The sequence below is a fragment of the Acipenser ruthenus genome, chromosome 49 (assembly GCF_902713425.1).
Source record: "Acipenser ruthenus chromosome 49, fAciRut3.2 maternal haplotype, whole genome shotgun sequence".
Lineage (NCBI taxonomy): Eukaryota > Metazoa > Chordata > Actinopteri > Acipenseriformes > Acipenseridae > Acipenser > Acipenser ruthenus.
The window spans coordinates 2796400-2817179 of record NC_081237.1 but is presented as its reverse complement, the minus strand read 5'-3'; the positions used below and the strand labels follow the sequence as shown (position 1 = coordinate 2817179).

At 42.8% G+C, this 20780-nt stretch overlaps 2 protein-coding genes across 4 annotated transcripts; both read right to left on the bottom strand.

Moving 5' to 3' along the window:
* Positions 1 to 793: 793 nt before the first annotated feature.
* LOC117428821 (amyloid-beta A4 precursor protein-binding family A member 3-like) lies at positions 794 to 14482 on the bottom strand. Of its 2 annotated transcripts, none has more exons than XM_059014886.1 (11): positions 14353 to 14482; positions 11745 to 12892; positions 10640 to 10670; positions 9829 to 9974; positions 8989 to 9075; positions 8023 to 8217; positions 7748 to 7927; positions 7100 to 7312; positions 3737 to 3856; positions 2475 to 2615; positions 794 to 2290 (listed from the first exon to the last, which is right to left on the bottom strand). In XM_059014886.1, the coding sequence occupies exons 2-11, from the start codon at positions 12852 to 12854 to the stop codon at positions 2219 to 2221; spliced, it is 2295 nt and encodes a 764-aa protein (XP_058870869.1). In that variant the 5' UTR covers positions 12855 to 12892; positions 14353 to 14482; the 3' UTR covers positions 794 to 2218. The 2 variants fall into 2 exon arrangements, with proteins under 2 accessions (XP_058870869.1, XP_058870868.1); XM_059014885.1 differs by lacking the exon at positions 14353 to 14482 and adding an exon at positions 14105 to 14318.
* A 782-nt stretch (positions 14483 to 15264) lies between these two features.
* LOC117966326 (peroxisomal membrane protein 11C-like) lies at positions 15265 to 19400 on the bottom strand. Of its 2 annotated transcripts, none has more exons than XM_034912214.2 (5): positions 19119 to 19400; positions 17751 to 17939; positions 17217 to 17395; positions 16569 to 16640; positions 15265 to 16177 (listed from the first exon to the last, which is right to left on the bottom strand). In XM_034912214.2, the coding sequence occupies exons 1-5, from the start codon at positions 19179 to 19181 to the stop codon at positions 15958 to 15960; spliced, it is 723 nt and encodes a 240-aa protein (XP_034768105.2). In that variant the 5' UTR covers positions 19182 to 19400; the 3' UTR covers positions 15265 to 15957. The 2 variants fall into 2 exon arrangements, with proteins under 2 accessions (XP_034768105.2, XP_034768106.2); XM_034912215.2 differs by having other exon boundaries at positions 16584 to 16640.
* Positions 19401 to 20780: the final 1380 nt, after the last annotated feature.

Here is a 20780-nt window from a genome sequence, read left to right as displayed (position 1 = left end):
TGTTCTAGACACACTTCGGAGGTATTTAGCTCAACCCATTGTTGGGAATTTGTTTTTAAATATACATATAAACACACACATACATAATAAGAAACAGACCTTGATATTGACGTGATACCGCCATCTGAAACTTCATAGCATCAGATTGAAATGACATCATATTAAAATTCGCTGTATTATTTGTTTATTTAGCAGATGCCTTTATCCAAGGCGACTTACAGAGACTAGGGTGTGTATTGTTTATATATTATAAAACAAATACATAGTTTACAGTGCTGTGTGAGATACAAGCTGATTTTCACCCACTCAAGGTCAGAACGGCCAGTAAGCCCACTTGTGTGTGCTAAATTCTAATGCATTAAGGTTTTGGCCTATAGAGTTTGACAGACTGATTGTAATTCTGCAATGTTTAAAAAAAAACACAATGTTCTAGATGTCATCTGCACTATAAAGCAGTGGTGTTTAATATGTTCTATTGGGATACATGCACAATTTCAGTTCAAGCACCTTGATTTCCTTGGTCAAGCACAGTTTGTTTTTGGCTGTTTCGTTATTGAGGTAATCCAAGTCTCTCTGCAGTGGTAGCAGCCTGGTACCTCACTGCAACACTGATGCTCTCCCCACACCCTCAAAATAATGAATCATATTAGTGGGCAAACTCATAACAAGTGGACCAATACTAGGTGGAAGGAATTAAAACACAGGAAAATCATACTTCTCATCAATCTGAAAGTGTTGGCGCTCCCTCTAGTGGCAACACATTCACACTCAAATATCGACACAAAAATTCACATCAGTATTTCATTATTTTTATTTGCAGCCAATACTGCTTTAGGTTATATAAAAAAAGCATCATCAACCATCCCATTAAGAAAATTAGAAGAATAAGAGTCTATGATAGAGGTCAATGTGCTGAAACTGCATGAGCCCTCTGGTACCCGGCCGCCCGGAGCTCCACCGCACAGGAGTGAAGGAAGACTCTTAAAAGAACTGATACAAGACTTAAAAAAAACACATTCTTACTCCCCAACAGCACAGCAATGATCTCACAAGGGCCCTATCTTTATAGTACAGCCAGAACAAAAAAGAGAAAGATAATCCCAAACACAAATGGAGGACAAAAGTTGAGAAAAAGGTTTTAGAAAACAAGACACTGCAACAGTATTTGTACGCTAAACATGTTTGCATTTTAAATGTATCTTCTACCAAAGACAACCATTTCAAACCCACTCAAAGCCTTCGGTAAGATGGTTGAATTGTGGAGCACAGCAAGGCACAGACAGACCTCGTATAAAAGGCTTATTTTCAATTTAAACTTTCTTGAAGTCCCTTTTCCCTGCCACAACACTAACCTCTTTCTCTCTTTGAAGAAAAAGAAACACAGCAAATTGATATACAGGATTTTGTAGAAAGTTGCTGTGCTATTTCTAGGATATGGTATTTGATGCCTTGGCTATTACCCGTTAAAGAAGCATGTGCTTTAGCTGTAATCTGGTGTGAGCAGGCAGGCAGGCACCAGTTATCCCATCCCATCCCATCCATGTCCTCCCAGAGAACCACAGTGCAAAGGATAATCCAAACTCAAGGTGATCCTGGTGGGCTTTTTGCTACGGTTCATTCTGTGTTCTTTCAGCTGGCTTTCCACAGACAGCAAACTGTGCTTTGCATCAGATAACTAAAGGGCAACGGTATAAAATTCTGGGGGGGGGGGGGGGGGACTGTTGTGAAGAAAAGTCATTTTTCAAATCACTTCAATGAAGAGGCTATAAATTGAAGTGTCTAAACCTAAAGAAATAGACACATTTGACCTGGGTGTACATTCTCAAATATTACACATAAGAAGTTTGAATTGGACATTGTACCACCGACAGTTTAGCACAATGTGAAGGACTGATTTATAGTTCCTTTAATAGCATGTAGTTGAGAGTGCAATACTACAGCATGGATGAGCTCCACACATCTCTCAACAAGTGCTGCTGGCAGGTTCACAATCTGGTGCCTTTGGAGGAACAGACGCAAAAAGATGCAAAGACAAGTTCACTGCATGAAATAATGAGAATATTCCCTGGCAGTATCCCGCAGATAGTGTATAGCAGAAGGCACCATGGAGTACCCTGCTTGAATGTGCAGGGGACATGGGTGAGAATTCATGCCAGTGTCGGGCTCTTCCCTCTGGGCTGTGTTGCTCCCTACGCCTGCATCGGCCCCTGGGAGGCCGTCACAGAAACAGAGGCTGCTCCTGACCTGTGAGGAGGCGGTAGGTAGAGGCTGGCATGGTCTTCAGGTGGATCTGGAACAGAGACAGAGGCCAGGGTTACACGTGTGGGCAAAGGCAAGATGAACCAGATACTATGTTCCCATCCTCACCTAGGATTGACTTGAAAGCAGACTCATTTCCATCAGCTGCAGATCGAGATCAGTTGGCTTTCAATTTTGACTCTGTTAGCCCCAGTGAGGATTGCAGAATTACTCACCTCTCCCACGGCATGGGTCAGGATGTGGATGATTTTCTCGTGTGGCGTGGCAACCACGCTCTGCTCGTTGATCTCAATAATGCGATGCCCCACACGAATCCCGCCTCGCTCCGCAATGCCACCCCGCATCAGGCTGCAGATCTGGGGAGAGGAGAGAGCAGAGGGTCAGGAACAGCCTTCTAGGCAGTTGACATTATAAGGAAAAAAGCAGGCTCCATTAGAAATATTTTTCAGTAATTATAAATCATGTATATTGAACCAAATGGATTTCTCAAATGACGAATTTTAACATGAAATACTGTTACTGTAAATACTATTATGGCTTCCAGTAGACTTTTGCGTTACCATTTTGTATTTTCTTTGATTACATGAAGTTAAATAAAATAACTAAATTATGTTCCTATGGTTTTTTTTTTTGTTTGTTTGGTTTTTTTAATTAGTCTCAATCCTAAAATTCTAGGTGACGCAAAACTTTTGGCCAGAGCTGTAGATCCACAGAAAATACAGCAACGTTCTAAAGTAAAAGTAGTTGAGTACAATCTTGCATTTTTTTTTACCCCGGTTTTCTCCCCAATTTGAAATGCCCAATTATTATTTTTTATCCCGGTTCACTGCTGCAACCCCCCGGCGACTCAGGAAACGGAGGCTGAAACACGTGTCCTCCAAAAAGTGTTCCTGCCAATCTGTCATTTTTCGCACTGCGGATCCACAGAGAAGCCATCAGACCTATAGTGCCGGAGGACAACACAGATCTGAATGGCTCCACTGCAGACCCGCAGGCGTCCTATCAGCCACAGGAGTCACTGGTGCGCGGTGAACCGTGGAATGCCCTGCCGAGCTAAGCCCTCTCTACCTGGCCGGCGCGCGGCCAATTGTGCACCGCCCACTAGGAACCCCCGGTCACGGTCGGCAATGACATAACAATCTTCCATTTTAGAGATTTATAGAGTTTATGTTTTGTGTAGGGGATCTCTTAATACAACAGACATCATTGTGCAGTTTGAGCAGCTTTTGCACAAGATGAAATCTCTTACAACAGTAAGAGACTCCATACATATGATGTATCAACTTATACTATAAAACACTCGCATTGTAACAGAAGAAATTAAATGATTTCTCTCTAGTTGGCAGACAGTGAAGAACAGATTTATAAGCTGATGTTTCCGGAACGTGGTGCAGAAACACCATCATGTATTTCACAGGACTGTAGAAAGAAGGTCAGAGAGTAGGAGAGGTGACTCTTTCACCCCAGGCTGACTCACAATTCCATCCTCGACACTGAAGCCCAACTGGTACTTGGGATCCGGCCGTTTGATGATCGCCATGGTAACGGGAGGGCAGTGCACAATGCTGAGCTTCACCTCTGTCTGGTTCTTCAGATCCTTAAAATAAATAAATAAATAAATAAATAAATAAATAAATAAATAAAATAAATTCCAATACATTTTAAAAATCTATTCCAATAGAACTGATCTTTTATATTATTAAAAAAAGCAAACTTTTGAAAGCAAACTCAGTTCATTTTCTGTATTGCTACTGACCCTGTGTGAGTCGTGCATGTTTTGTTTTTCAAGGCAGCACAGCCTGAGGTTGGGGGTGGTCACAGTCTCGGATTCCTCTTTGTATATCGGTTGGTTTGTTTTGCCTTTGCTAAGCATGCAAATATAACACAAACTAGTATTAAAATGCTGCAATGCTCCCACAGTCATGTTCCATTTGACATTAAACTAGGCTTTCACTTGCGCTCAATAAGCATGCTAAGCCCAGATCTAGCCTATACTTTAACACAGCCTGCTGATAGCTTGGTTTGCAAGCTATGTTCTGCAGTGCCCCTACAAAACCAATGCCTCAGACAGCCTGGGAGCCCGAGGAGTTTGTGCATGTGCCCCAGTGTCAACCGAGCTAACAGGACTGACTCATAAGAACACAGGAAAAGTTTGGGAAATCTCTTTTAAAATAATCTTTTATATGTTCCCAATTTTTTATATCGTACTACTTCGTCTGGTAGGCTATTCCATGCATTTATAACTCAGTGTAAAAAAAGAAGTGCTTCCTACCTTCAGTTCTAAACTTATTTTTACTCAGCTTCTACTTATGCCCTCTTGTTCTTCCCTCTGTGCTAAATTTGAAGTCGTGTCTTGGGTTAACTGCATTTATACCATCTGGCAGGACAACACTATACACGAGAATTCTCTACTGCTAACTGGATTTCACTGTCCTTACTAGATTTCTACCTCCTGTAAGCTCCCTGCTCGGAGTGTTCTTTACTAGACCTCTACCCCCTGCAAGAGCCCCGCTCAGAGTGTTCTTTACTAGACCTCTACTCCCTGTAAGAGCCCCGCTCGGAGTGTTCTTTACTAGACCTCTACCCCCTGAAAGAGCCCCGCTCTGAGTGTTCTTTACTAGACCTCTACCCCCTGTAAGAGCCCCGCTCTGAGTGTTCTTTACTAGACCTCTACCCCCTGAAAGAGCCCCGCTCGGAGTGTTCTTTATTAGACCTCTACCCCCTGTAAGCTCCCCGCTCTGAGTGTTCTTTACTAGACCTCTACCCCCTGAAAGAGCCCCGCTCGGAGTGTTCTTTACTAGACCTCTACCCCCTGTAAGAGCCCCGCTCTGAGTGTTCTTTACTAGACCTCTACCCCCTGAAAGAGCCCCGCTCGGAGTGTTCTTTATTAGACCTCTACCCCCTGTAAGCTCCCCGCTCTGAGTGTTCTTTACTAGACCTCTACCCCCTGTAAGAGCCCCGCTCTGAGTGTTCTTTACTAGACCTCTACCCCCTGAAAGAGCCCCGCTCTGAGTGTTCTTTACTAGACCTCTACTCCCTGTAAGAGCCCCGCTCGGAGTGTTCTTTACTAGACCTCTACCCCCTGAAAGAGCCCCGCTCTGAGTGTTCTTTACTAGACCTCTACCCCCTGTAAGAGCCCCGCTCTGAGTGTTCTTTACTAGACCTCTACCCCCTGAAAGAGCCCCGCTCGGAGTGTTCTTTATTAGACCTCTACCCCCTGTAAGCTCCCCGCTCTGAGTGTTCTTTACTAGACCTCTACCCCCTGAAAGAGCCCCGCTCGGAGTGTTCTTTACTAGACCTCTACCCCCTGTAAGAGCCCCGCTCTGAGTGTTCTTTACTAGACCTCTACCCCCTGAAAGAGCCCCGCTCGGAGTGTTCTTTATTAGACCTCTACCCCCTGTAAGCTCCCCGCTCTGAGTGTTCTTTACTAGACCTCTACCCCCTGTAAGAGCCCCGCTCTGAGTGTTCTTTACTAGACCTCTACCCCCTGAAAGAGCCCCGCTCGGAGTGTTCTTTATTAGACCTCTACCCCCTGTAAGCTCCCCGCTCTGAGTGTTCTTTACTAGACCTCTACCCCCTGCAAGAGCCCCGCTCAGAGTGTTCTTTACTAGACCTCTACTCCCTGTAAGAGCCCCGCTCGGAGTGTTCTTTACTAGACCTCTACCCCCTGAAAGAGCCCCGCTCTGAGTGTTCTTTACTAGACCTCTACCCCCTGTAAGAGCCCCGCTCTGAGTGTTCTTTACTAGACCTCTACCCCCTGAAAGAGCCCCGCTCGGAGTGTTCTTTATTAGACCTCTACTCCCTGTAAGAGCCCCGCTCAGAGTGTTCTTTACTAGACCTCTACCCCCTGAAAGAGCCCCGCTCGGAGTGTTCTTTACTAGACCTCTACCCCCTGTAAGAGCCCCGCTCTGAGTGTTCTTTACTAGACCTCTACCCCCTGAAAGAGCCCCGCTCGGAGTGTTCTTTATTAGACCTCTACCCCCTGTAAGCTCCCCGCTCTGAGTGTTCTTTACTAGACCTCTACCCCCTGAAAGAGCCCCGCTCGGAGTGTTCTTTATTGGATTTCTACCCCCTGCAAGAGCCCCGCTCGGGGTGTTAAGTTCACAGCGTGTCACCCTCGAGCCATGGTCAGTAAGCTCCACATTATGTCTCTCTTGATTTCGATGAGAAGGCAGGTCGTTTTGTTAGAAGAAAGTCAAAGTGCAAAAACAAACACTTAACCATGAAACCTGTTTAAAGAGCCATCGATGTGGCTTCTCAGCCTAAAAGGTTAAACAGCGCTGGATTACAGATTTTAAAACACATACTGGAGGACGTCTTATGATGAGTAACAAGCAAGTTTAAACATTAAACTGTTTTATTCTTGAACTTTAAATGTTTTACTAATTAACACAGCTGAGGTCATTGTAAAAACCTAGTATTACACTTTGACAGCAAAAACACATTTGCTTGAATTAATCAATTATTGACCGCCATGGCTTTTATTTTACAAGCTTCAATTAAACCTTTGTTAATTGATTAACCCCCCTAGTGCCATTTGTAGCCTCCTGCAGCTTGCTACCCAGCAGCACAGCCTCTACTCACTCTGAGAAACTAAAGCTTGTCTGTTTGTATTCGTTTTGTGATGAGAAATGGCAGAATCTAAGAAAAAAGTCTTCTAGCTTTTTAATAATGTAATGAACAGTTTTCAATGTCTATATATACTGCTATGTATAATAATATGCACATGCATGTGTTTGATTGCACCTATTCTTTCAGCAGGGTATTGGTAAACTCAACTCAACACTTCCAGTCACTTCAAGTGGCTGTGCTGAAAGAGGCAGTGCTGGGGTAAACTCACCCTGATGATGCTCTGGCAGGTGGTGATGGGCAGCCCCACCAGGCTAGTGCCGTTGACAGACATGACTCTGTCCCCGATACTGAGCTCCCCACAGCGCTCTGCTGCCCCCCCGTGGAGGAGGTTAGCTACTACCACAGTGGGCAGTATGGAACCCCAGCCAGACTCCACGATGGCCAGGCCTAGGATCTCCCCACGCGGCTTCTCAATGCACACCTGCAGAGGCACAGGGAGGGAGGGACAGGTTACACACGGCACGCTGCCTCTGGGCCAGGGCGCGGGGAAAGGGCTTAATACTACACACCATTACATTTAGGGCTGACAGCTGGCATTCTTTCACATTGGGACCTATTCACAAAACATTCTGCTTTAATGGATTTAATGAAACACTGTATACATGCTTAAACCTGTATGGAACCATTCTTTATGGATTGAATCCATCATAAAAGAACTGCTAAACAAGAAAGTCAGTGATAGACAGCCCCCACATCAGTAAACAGTAAATACTGCTGTGGAATGGAGAGTGGAAACATGTCCTGTGGAGGGGGGGGGTTGCAGAGCCAGTGGCACACTGGGGACCACGCTCGCTCTCATTCAGAGTGCTGTCAGCCCCTGTGTGGTGTCTGGTACTGCGGGGCGGAGTGGCCTCACCTGGCGGATGTTCTCGGAGCGGGAGAAGTGCACCAGGTCCCCGTTATAGAGCTCCTGAGTCCCCAGGTAGTCGCTGTACTCGCTGGGCTGCAGCTCGCTGGGCTTGATGCCGTTCACCTGCAGGAACTGCTGATAGGCAACGCTGAACGCCTGGCCAATCGCCTGAGCAATGAGCTGAGCCTGCCGGAGATGAGCCAAAATTTTCGCACATGCAGATTTTGAAAGAAACACATGTTACAGCAGAGATGCATTTTCATTTTAAAACCGGTACTCACGTCCTCTGAGTGGAACGCGTGGCAGATCATGCAGCACTTCTTCTGAGCTGGTGAGCAGGATGCTTCCCCCTCCCCCTCCCCCTCTCCCTCTGCAGCGCGCTGGCCTGGCAGCTTCCTGCGAGCCATCAGGACAAGAATGCTGCCGATATCGGCGATGTAAGAGATCGACTGCAAGGAGTGGTCCATCATGGCCTCCTGAGCCAAGAGAAACAGTACATGTTCACTACTGCATCCCTGACACAGGCTTAACACTGCATCCCTGACACAGGCTTAACACTGCATCCATGACACAGGCTTAACACTGTATCCATGACACAGGCTTAACACTGCATCCCTGACACAGGCTTAATACTGCATCCCTGACACAGGCTTAACACTGCATCCCTTACACAGGCTTAACACTGCATCCCTGACACAGGATTAATACTGCATCCCTGACACAGGCTTAACACTGCATCCATGACACAGGACTTAGAGCTCATAGTTCATCTGTTAAACAGCTCAACATGGATCAATTCATCTTCATTTCTTAGATTATGCAAAAGCTCTGTATTGTTAAATATATAGTTAATGCTTCTCGGATCGAGATTTGTATAGTATTGACTTTACATCTTTGCATTCACATTGTGTTTTGCCTTCCACCGATTTACCACCTTCCCAGAATTTCAGAGAGTTTCTAAAATGGAAAGTGCTGTGTGGGATTAACACAAAAAACAGGATCAGCAAAAGTGCTGCTTCAGATGTGGCAAGCGAGTCAGAATCGGGGGATACAGAAGCAGGTACTGTACGTCACTGGAAAATGCTTCACGCTTTCCAAACACTGGCCCAACTTGCAAGGTAAATGTTACGTATAGTGAGGAATGTTTTGTTTTGTTGTGCTCCTATACAGGTATAGGATTTCACTTTCCAGGTGAAGTGGTTTTTCTAATAGCTATTGCCAGGGCTGTTTTGCCAAGCGTTCTTTACCTGCGTATCCGCACTGAGCACCTTGATCCTCTTGGTGGAAATGAAGAGATCCACCTCTGTCATTGGCTGGGACTCTCCATCAGGAGCCTGGGAATTCAAACATCCCAAATCAGACTCACAGCGACCCAGCAGGAGGATAATAGTTTAGGGTTTAAACCTTCTCCACGTGTTAAATGTTTACATTTTTCCCTTAACCATTGTCAGAGATGTGCATGTCAAATGTAGCGGTTAGCTGTAGATCTTATACAGCGGGACGTGTACAGTGTAAGGCTATTTATTAAATGGCTTTTCCATCATAAACACATAATGTTGAGCGCATGCAGTCTCATCCATATTAATGCTTTAGTCAGCGCTCCAGATAAGCTGCTTACTGGGTGTCTTACGCATTGAAAAAATATGAATTACGTACAAAAAATATGAATTACATATTAATTTACTGTATTCCTTCCAATTTAAGACGCACTTTTGAAACCAAAAGTGCCCGAGTACATATTTTCAAAGAGTCATCATTTGCTTCCTGAGGAATTCGAAGAGAAGCTTTTACATTTCAGCGTTTCTTTATTAATCTTTGTTCTAACAAACAGTACCAGCTTGGACAGCTCAGAAATGCTGATCACACCCCTTTTTCTTATATGCGTAATTGAGGATGTATCTTTGTAAATGCATCTTTATTTGATGTTTCATTTTTTTCCTCAAGCTGAGGGTGTCTTAAATTCGAAGGAATACAGTAATTAAAATGGTCCTAAATTCAAACTTCTAGCAGAATCAATCGATCTTGAAAGTTTCAATAGAGGACTGCCCAAAGCCTCTCAGACCAGAGGGACTTTGCGGGGACGGTACCTTAATCCTGTCAACGGCTTCCTGAGCCTGTGCCATGCGGGTGCTGGTAGAGGGGTTCTTAACGGAGAGGAGTCGGGTGGAGCCCAGATATTTTGCCCCAAAGATCACGCCATCCAGCAGATCCTCTGGGTCACAGGGACCAGGCACTGTGGACAGACAGAGAGGGGAAAACACTGAGCAAAGAGTCAGTCAGAATAGCAGACTGTGCAAAATCTTCAGACAGACTCCAAACCATCTGGAAATGCGAAAGCGGCAGCACAGTAATTTGAAATGTCTTTACATTCTGTAACTTGAGCTGTAATGGAATGGAACTATCATGACTATTTAACCCAACCAAATAATTCTACTTTTATAATTGACAACATTTATAGGTGTGCAGATTGGAGCAGGTAAAGCTAGGGAAACTGTTTCGTGTTTTTCTATAGAGCAGCGTTGTATAAGGACTGTGTTTTGTTGTTAAGTGTGGTGTACACTCAGAGATCAACTCTGCGACTTCAACAAAACTCTCAATCATAACTCAAGGTAAAAGCAGAAAGAAACAAGTCACTAAGCAAACATTTAATCTCATGCTTCTCCAACTGAAGTTTTCCCTTTGAGTTCTGATTGAGCGTTTTGAAGTCACGTATAACTTCTCATACATTCCTGCCCTGGCGGGACGAGTCCAGTCTCATTGGCTTTGCTCGTCTCAAAGCTACAGAGTGCCAATCTGGGACAAATAAAGGGAATAACCATCTTGAGGTAAGAAATACATAAACAGACCCAGGATATCGTGAGATAAACACATAAACAGACCCAGGATATTTTGGCTTACCTTCCTTGTAAGCTGGACAGTTCTTGCTACTCTGAAATCAAAAGGTAAACATACTATTATTATGGTCGTAGAAGGTTAAGGTTACTATGTTGAAGAAAAGGTTGGACAGGAAACAGAGTACTTATCTACAAAATATTGTTTCCAGACTTAAACACCTTGCTACTTGTGTAGAGCAGCTCTGGATCAAATTCCATTTCATTCACCCTGGTGCTTTTTTAAAAACACAGAAACAACCAGTGCCCCCAATCAATGTATTTTCTCAAAGTTTCTCAAAGAGTGTAACCATTAACCCAGGGGTGGCCAACCCTGGTCCTGGAGCGCCACAATCCTACAGGGTTTTTTTTAATGGTTTTCTTTAAACCATCAACGGCTAATTAAGAAAATAATGGGTTCAATTAAGTCATTGGAACAAAAACCAGAAGACCCTCTGGCTCTCCAGGACCAGGGCTGGCCACCCCTGCTTTAACCTGTCCCCTTGCAACACTCTGCCCCCAGTGGCAAAAATAAATACATCAGCAAGAAATACCACACCGAACAAACGAGGGATTTCTTACATCAAACTGCTGCAGTTTTGCAGGGGAACTCCGGTAAAGCCAATTTTTCTGCTACAAAATTATTGTGTTGATTATAACTAGAGGCAGTCCAAATCTGGATAACAGAATTCCTTGGAAATCATAGAATTTGCAGGCTTGCACGGAATTCACAGTGTTCCACGGATTCACCATGTTTTGCAGCTACATCACAATCAAACAGACTGCTAAAGTGAGTTTTGTAAAATTAACAGATGTTTTGTCACCTTTCAAAAAGTAGGAGTCAATTCTGTCAAGACTGGAGTTCAGGCTTTGAAAATGTGGCCCAATAAGAGGTCTCATGGGATGTCAGATTTGACCTACAAAAATGGTTGATATATTAAATCAGAGGTTCTTAACACATAAATTGTTTGATATGATTATGTTTACTTGATTTACATTTTTCTAAGCCATTTTTAATACAAATACTAAACACATAAGATGCTCCACAGAATACTCCACAGATATCTACTTCAAATTTCCCATAGGTTTGGACTGCCTCTAGTTATCACGCACTGAAAAGGAGAGACACTCACAGCCTCCTCAGTCTGTGTTTGCTGCTGCTGCTGCTGCTCCTCTGGCATCGAGGAGTTGGCTGTTTTCATCCAAACTGGCTCCGGCTGTTCCTCAGGGCTGCAGGGGTAGATGCTGACCTCCGCTCCAGCCGGTCGGCCACGCCCAAGAGAGTTCTTCCCCTGCGTCTCTCCAAATCCCCCATCCGCCTCGTCATAAGTGATGCTCACCACAGAGTCAACCTCGCTGCCCTGTGCCTGGTACTGTGCTCGAGGAGGGGCTCTCTCCTCTCTCTGCTCCCTCTCCTCCCCCAGCCCACCATCGTCCAAGAGGTTCAACAGGTCTCTCTGGTTTGCCTCAGAGAAGAGCAGCCCAGTGTTCCTGTCTCTCTGTGGATCGTGATCTCCTACGTCATGCCTCGCGCTCAGCGCTACGCTTGAAACCAAGTCCTCTACGGCAGAGGCGACCCGTTCCCCCATGCTGGGGAAGTGGGAGAGGGAACGAGTCGCTGGGGGCTGGCTGTATGTTTGGAGCCTGGCTAGAAGCGCCTGGATCTGGCTGTGGTCTTCGTCTTCCAGCTTATAATCCCCACTAGTATCCTCTTCCTCTTCCTCACAGCCTGCCAACCTGTCCTCTTGTTCGTCATCACTCTTTTGTAACCCAACTCTGTGGAGATCTGTGGCCACAGCGCCAGACTCGTCCAACCCAAGGTCTGGGAGTGGCTCAAGTTGGTTAAATTGATCTGGCAGTAAATCCATTTCAGCCTTAAAGGACATGCCATCCCTGTCTGCCTCCGGGGCAGAGCACCCCACACTGTCAATGGAGGAATCCAGGCTTCCGGACTCACTCCAGTCCAAAGGAGGGGGCTCAATGAGACTGAAGGAGTCTGATTCTTCTGTATCCCCAGCCGGGTTACACAGGTCATTGGGCAAGCTGCCTGCAGAGTTCTCCTCTGCTGCTGGGGGAGCTTCAGGGAGGGGGGAGCCTGTTTCATCTGTTCTGGCTTCCTCTCCCGGGGGTTGGCTTCCTACCCCCAGGTTGTGACTGGCTATTGTTTCGCGTTGAGGCTCGTACTCCATGGTGCCTGGGGCTACACTGCCCTGTGCAAGGAGGCCGTCCGAGTGAAGATCCATCACGCGCTTCCATTCACAAGGGTCCTAAGACTGGGAGCCTAAGGGCAGAGCATTTCAAACAGCTGTGAGGTTACGACACACAGGAGGAGGGTGTTTTTAACTCATCTACATAAGGACACCTTCTATTGTTTTTTTTTTTTAGTTTTTCTCACCAGTGGCAATTTATAGTTTATTAACCCCCTATTTGCCCTTCCATAAAAACTACTAAAATATTGCAGAAATATTGCAGAGGTCAATTCATTTCATGGTTCATATATAGAAAATAAATGTGGTGTTGGGTGGGATGTCTCCAAGATACTGACCGGAATGTATGTGGATGGATGAATAGATAGAGAGATAGGCTACACCACATAACACATACAATGAGCCAGTCTTACACATTGGAGATACCACACTCTATCCAGTTACCTATCTGTTTTTATGAATAAAATAAAGTTTGATATTCCTGAAAATGTTCTAGACGGCTGTTAAAAATTAATTTAGTCAACAGTATTTTAGTCATAAAAACAGACTCTGAAAAAAACATTAAAAGCATTAAAAAGGAATACAAGTTGCTTAAATGCAATAACTGACAAAAGAAAAATGAAGTTAACCTGTAGTTAAACTATGGAACTACTTCCAGAGCTTCAAAAGATATGGCTGGTGTTGCAATCTTATCCAGTCTTAGTGAAGTTACATTACCTTGTCCTATTACTCACCCAGCTCCCATATACTAGGAGGAGATCACATTAATGTAATTGAGCTGTTGCATCTCACATCTATTCTACATACACATCAAATCATATTCAATACAAAACACATGATACATATTTAACAAGTTAAAAACTCAGGAACAGAAATTAAGACTTGAGTATATCTCAGATAGGGCCACTAGCTGAAACTGCAATGCCAGAGAGTCTAAAAATGACTTGCATTCATTGAATTAGAAAACCCTGATAATATTTGAATTTACTTTCAACAAACACTTTACACACTAGCTGGGAGACAGAGCTTCTGCCGGGCCACGCACACGGCACATAGATAATAATTATAACATATTCAATTACAATATAACATACCGTAATGCTTGGACTAATAATATACTTCAATGATAGCTATCTTTGTACAGGTATGAACACTGTTTCGTGTCGTGTCAGCAAGAAATTAAGCATGCATTCATGAACTTGACTATGTAATTAACGGAACTAAATCATCCTATAAATACACTCTTATTTTAACAAACTTCAAAGTATTCAAAATATATATCCTACCAATTGAAATGCTGATGCTCGTCCAATACAGTCTGTTTTCTCTTAATCGCCAGTGATTACTTCTAAAAAGTCAACCCATTTAAATGTCACGTATGCTATGAACTTTAAACTCGCTCTGTCGGTGATGTTTATCGCTGTGTAAACTTAAAAAACAAAAAAACTTATTTCAAATTTAAGACGTATAACAACTACCACATAGTTTTCACAAATGTAAACACAAGTTACAAAAGTTTATAACATTACTTAACTGCAACGCTCGCTATGTTGTTACACGACATTGTAAATACTTCTTCCTTTCTTCAAACCTCTGCCATCTTTGGCCGTGACGTGTCCAAGCTCGCGCGTCACTTGTCTCAGTCTCCATCAGTCCAGCCCCGATTCATCAATCGCTACAGTTCACCGATTCATCAGCTGCTCTACTGTACTTACACTAGTAGTTCAATAAAGACATCTACGTGTTTACACGTTAAATAATAGGAAGAATACCACATTCAGTAATGTTGAGTGTTGTTCCTATAAAAAATAACCTTTTGTTTTCATTTATTTTTATACACGTAAAAAATCACTAACTTGCTACAGAATGCCCCAGCCAAGTTTCACAAAATTCAACGTTGGGTGTATTAAAAAAAAAAAAGGCTGTGTTGATCAAGACACAAATGGGATTCATTTGGCTAGTGGCACCACCAAGATACAATAAAAAACTAGACAAGGTCCAGGAAGGTAAACAGAATATTAATTATTAAACACATAATCATGTAAGATACCATAAATATTTTCATTTGACCGCCTTAATAGGTCAATCTGTTAAGCATTTTTCTTCATTTTTCACTGATCCCCATATCATTGTGCTGCTGAAGTTTCTAAACGTTTTTTTTTTTGTAACATACTTTATTTGGAATGCAGAAAACAGATTTAAAACCTTGTACAATAGACAGCATTTTGTGTTGGAATTCCATGAATTCCACTGCTAACAAACGTCAAGCAGACAAAACGTTTTGGCCAGCGCATTCCTCAGTGTAAACCTGGAATTTCAATCGTAAATCACACAGCTCAGTAACCACGCACAGAGCTTTCTACTGCTGTTTCTTTTGTTACACATTCTTGTTTGCTCATCTTCCTGGATCACAGCTCGGATTGGTTATTTTGAATCTGACAGAAACAAATGATCTGCAGGGTTCAATGTAATTCAATAGTGGGCGTCCTGTGAGAAGCCCTGTTTCTTCAATGCATGTGTTATATGAGAAGTGCATTGCAGTGGTATAGTCCTCATTCGGTAACTATATTTTTAAAGGGATAATGTATATCATCTATAATTTCCTAAGATTATATTTAACAATCTACTACGTGTGTTCTATATAATTGTTGTTTTCGTTCAGTTTGTTTAAATCCCACAGCTGCCAGAACACAAACATGAAAACCTCTGGGTGTGAGAATTTCAATTGTTGGTCTGGAATCGGCGATATAGAAACAATAGGCACTCGTGTGAAAATATGAGACCACTGTGCTTTAAGCATCTTAAACAACTTCTAAAAAGCCTCATGCATTATACCACTTATGGCTCTATGTTCCGTTTCTCTTACTATTTTTAATTAATTACATGTGTGACCTATTACAGTCTCTAATTTTCAGTTACAGTGGTTTGATTTCATATGCACAACGAATCAAAACAACAGAATCAACGGGGTGCTCTAATACATTTGCACACTACTGCATAAATGAGATGTTCTTATCAGTGATGCATTCTGTTTGTCAGTTCGTCCTGTGGGAAGCCTTTGACCTCCAGGTCAAGGTCACAGAAGACAGATACCAGCTCTAACGGGAGGTGTGGAAATGTTTATAAAGCCTTCGTATAACTAAACACTGCCTCCGCTCCCTCCAGCGCACATCTGGTATAGACCAATCAGTGAGGAGGTGGTGCCTAACAGTCCAACCAGCCAATCAGGGAACTTCCCTGCCCAGAGGAATCCTGGGGGCATCCAATTGACGGCATTCGCAAAGTCTGCCATGCTGCTGAGGATGCTGAAGACTTCAGAACATAGCTGCTGCCGGTTCTCCATTCCATTAGGGGCCTCACTGGAAATAAAGAGAGATCAAACAGAATCACTGAACATTTCTGTATCGGAGGAAATAAAGAGAGATCAAACAGAATCACAGAACATTTCTGTATCGGAGGAAATAAAGAGCGATCAAACAGAATCACAGAACATTTCTGTATCGGAGGAAATAAAGAGAGACCAAACAGAATCACAGAACATTTCTGTATCGGAGGAAATAAAGAGAGATCAAACAGAATCACAGAACATTTCTGTATCGGAGGAAATAAAGAGAGATCAAACAGAATCACAGAACATTTCTGTATCGGAGGAAATAAAGAGAGATCAAACAGAATCACAGAACATTTCTGTACTGCACGATACAGTAAAAGCGTAAACACAAGTACAAAGACAAACAGAGATTTTTCTACCTGCTTCCCACACACCTGTCTCTCTCCCGTTGTTTCAATTTTCTCTTAAACAGCACGATCGCTCGCAGAGACCTGCAAAAGAATAAAAATATGACACACTAAAGCACACTAGTGTGCAAATGTGTTAGAACACTTCAAGATTTGTAATTTATATCCTTTATATACCTACCTGCATGAAAACCTCTGGGGGTGAGAATTTCATTGTCAATAATCAGTGATATAGAAACTATAGGCACTCATGTGTGAAAATGTTAGACCACTTTGTGCTTTAATTAACATCTTAAACAACTTCTAAAAAGTCTCATGCATTTTACCATTCGTGGCTATGTCTTCCTTTTCTCTTACTATTTTAAATTAATTACACGTGTGGCCTATTAAATTAATCAATTAAATTACACAATCACGAATTTGCCTATTTTGACAATTTTCAGTTCCAGTGGTTTGAATTCATGTGCACAACAAATCAAAACAGAAGCAATGGGGTGCTCTAATACATTGGCACACTACTGTATACTAATATAAGACTTACTGCATTTCCTCAGAAAACAGGTTCAAATAAGGCCCCAGGGTGTTTAATTGAGGCTCGTGACCTACAGGCGGTGGCGATCAAGAATCAACTGATCTTTGCATCTCTAAAGTCTTGCTAACCTCATTATACCCAGTAGCAGAGAGATCCCCCACAGTGCTGTGCTCAAAGTCCACCACTTGCCAGACTGTGTGCTGATGACCTTGGCGTCGGCAGCCCAGGCGAGGTGTTCACAGGGGTAGTACAGCTGGTCAGCCAGGTTATTGAGCACAGACATGCAACGCAGGGCAGAGTCTTCATCCTGAGGGGCAAGCAAACCCAACTGACTGACTGGAGAAGACAGGACACATTGAAAAGATGACTATAAATCCCCTGTATAGCTGACAGCTAAACATTTGATCTTAATCGGAATGAGGCTAGTGATAATGTTGTTAATGCTAGGTATCTCTTAAGGAGTAAAAAAGCTTCAATTTGTTCCTTTCCCTTATGTTGTATGGTGTTTGCAATCATTCTGAGTGGCTCTGTCGTGGTGTAGGTTTGAAGACATTTCTCCATATTTGAATGCCCCGTCTGGGCAGTTCTGTCTTGGTCTGGCTTTTACTCGCTTCCTCCGCACTGATTTGAGAGTTTACACCTGGATAGCTGCTCTGTCTCACCTTGGCTCCCAGGCCGTAGTCTCGCGAGTAAGCGTACATGGAGAGGTCATCAAACAGCCTGAGCACCGTGCGACACTGACTCAGCTGTGCTGAAAACACTAAAAGGCTTTTTCCAAGTTCAGACCTCCCTGACGCCTTCTGGCACAAAACCCCACCAGCAAGCTGACTGCCATAGCAGAGTGTTCTAACCTGCAGAGATAAGAGGGCAACAAATCTGTACAAGAATGAAAGCAATGTTACAACTCAAGCTTGTTTAACACAGGCTTTAAACTGCTAGGGAAAAACAAGGTCAACATGTGTGGCAATGCCTTCATAGTCCTGTGTATTAAGGGCTGCAGATCTACACTGTTCAAACATACCCTGCCTGGCCCCTTTATTAGGGCCTGTACACATAGGGCTACAGTTTGCCCTGATCACAGCCTTGACACAGCACAGACTCCACAAGGTGCTTGGAAGGTGAGTCAAGGGGCTGGAAATCCCTTCAGTCATTCCAAACAAGCTCACCTGGATTGAGATTCAGGGACTGTGGTGGCCATGGAATATGCCTGAAGTGGCTTCCATGATCCTGAACCAGGGGTACATTATCGTCTTGAAAGTAGGGACCAATCCAGCCTTATTGAGTGGACTCGATCACAGTGATGCTTAAGTAAGCAACAGCATTCCTTTGACCAACCACAGAGATCCAGGGTACACCAGGAGAACATGCCCCACACCAGGGCAGTGCCAAACCCAATCGGGTAGACAAGTCCTAATAAAACTGGCCAGGCAGTGTGTATTTTCAATTTATATTTAGTGTACTTTATAGCTATATTATTGTTACATTCATGTTTCTATAGAGCACTGAAGCGCATATAATGCAGGTTCGGAAAGAAACTTATAGTAAATATTTTTTAAAAAAAAAAAAACTATGCAAGATTCAGATATATCAGTTCATTCTATCGCCGATACACCTCGGAGGATTAACCGCATGATCTGAATACCTGTCACTTCACTGCGATTACACAGTACATACCACAGTTGAGGACTCGTACTGCATTATTTCAGTATTAAGATGACCATATGGCTCTGTGTTCAGCGGGACAGTTTGGGACAGTTCAGGCTTTTCAATTCACAACCCAATGCATTCTGGTAAGCATAGTCATACTTCACTTAAAGGAAAGAATGGTACCTGAGACAGGTAAAACATACCAGAATGCATTGAGTTGCGAGATGAAAAGCCTGAACTATCCCAAACTGTCTCGCTCAACGCTGAGCCACATGGAGACATTATGCAGTATTTACTGAACTAAGTAAGAACGGGTTTATATAATCACAGCAGTAACTTTGATCTGAATTGCTGGTTTCATAGTTTAAAAGGCTCATACTCACCACCTTATCTCGCCCCCTGTAAGATTCCAGTATATTAACTAACCCGTTTACTGAGTTCGCCATGGTTTGATAAACACGTTCTCAAAAATACCGGTACGGTTAAAAAAACTAAATTAAACTAAACAGAATGGCGGGGCTAGGGGAAGGAAGCTTTCTCGGTGTTAATGTTACCACTGTCTGAACTTAAAGACAAACCTATTTCGAATGAAACCCGACATAACACGAGCACACGTCTTTCATGGAAGCAACCTCCCAAAATACCGATTTTAGACTTTAAACCAGGAAGCGTTACTGTTTACATCGATGACTGACAGAGCGCAAACCAATCACGAATTGGAACGGCAATGACCAAATACTCGTAAACCAATGAATGTTTTCTATTTGCAGATTGTTTATTGTGTGGGCTGGGCTAGCCACGACACGAATTAAAATACATGAAACATACTCGGTCTGTGGCTTGATTTTCATTTTCATTTCATTATATATATATATATATATATATATATATATATATATATATATATATATATATATATATATAGTGTGTGTTTTAACATTGTTGTATTGACTATATACAGCATGTAAATAAAATGAATGTAATAATACACTTGACAGCAAACCGCTACCACGACCACCTGTAAATTGGCGAGGTTCCTAGCCTACTAAAGCTAAGTGTGCAATACCCAACATGAGCACAGGTGGGCACCGAACTAAGACACTACGAGACAGGCTTGAATTTATTTAACGCATAGAAATGCTGCTGATGTCACCGTATCCCATGAGGTTACCACTGTACATCTATCCCATCCAAATCTAAAACATAAGCAAATAATACACACCCAACTACCTAACAGCGTAACTGTGTGTAATAATGTATATTATAAAAACATCATTGAAATAAAGCCAGGAATCAGCGTAGTGCTCTCGTCTCCGCTCGCTCGCCCACCCGCGGTACAATCCTGTGATTATTTCACTCCCACTCCCACGCCCACTGTTTCCTACTCTATTCCTGTGTCTCTCCCACTCAGCTCTTGTAACCCACAGGTTGCTAAACACACCTATCCCCTTTACAACAGTTATCCCATTAATAAAATCCTCATAGGAATCAATGGAGGTATTTCTAAAATGTTCGCGTTCGCTACAGTACTAAACATAACTCAAATTATACTGTATGTCATCACTTATAAAGAAAAGTTCATTTATTTATAACATACAAAGGGTTGACTCGTGTTTAAAGATCGTAAGAAGGTCACCTTCCTGTTTTATTATCTCCATATAAAATGATATTGCTCTCACTCACTTTATAATTCAATTGTTGATTAATTTCTGTGACTTCGCCTTTACTGTAAAAGGTGTGTGTTTGATGTCACTGTTACTAAGGTGACCCTTCATTACCATATACCATCGTCTTTATGAAAAATGTCCTGCACCAGGCATTTCATTTTAAACTGGACTCCCGTCAGACAGCAAAAGGTAGGAAAAGTATTTCACAACATAGGCTGGAATCTTCCCTATTAATAGATTTTGTAAAAACTTGTATTTTAAAATAGGTTGTATTCATTTTAGAGTATGCATCGATATCACCTATTGTCAACAATTATTATTATTATTATTATTATTATTATTATTATTATTATTATTATTATTATTATTATTATCATT

What these genes read in the sequence shown, in the direction of transcription:
- LOC117428821 (XM_059014886.1), bottom strand. Translation starts at nt 12,854, where the DNA reads ATGGATCTTCACTCGGACGGCCTCCTTGCACAGGGCAGTGTAGCCCCA. An exon ending in TGCTCAGTGCGGATACGCAG is followed by an intron (nt 8,218 to 8,988) that starts GTAAAGAACGCT and finishes CTCTTGGCTCAG; the next exon opens with GAGGCCATGATGGACCACTC. An exon ending in TCAGTGTCGAGGATGGAATT is followed by an intron (nt 2,616 to 3,736) that starts GTGAGTCAGCCT and finishes TCCTCTCCCCAG; the next exon opens with ATCTGCAGCCTGATGCGGGG.
- LOC117966326 (XM_034912214.2), bottom strand. Translation starts at nt 19,181, where the DNA reads ATGGCGAACTCAGTAAACGGGTTAGTTAATATACTGGAATCTTACAGG. An exon ending in ACTACGGCCTGGGAGCCAAG is followed by an intron (nt 17,396 to 17,750) that starts GTGAGACAGAGC and finishes CTTGCCCCTCAG; the next exon opens with GATGAAGACTCTGCCCTGCG. An exon ending in CTGCTACTGGGTATAATGAG is followed by an intron (nt 16,641 to 17,216) that starts GTTAGCAAGACT and finishes ATTCTTTTGCAG; the next exon opens with GTCTCTGCGAGCGATCGTGC.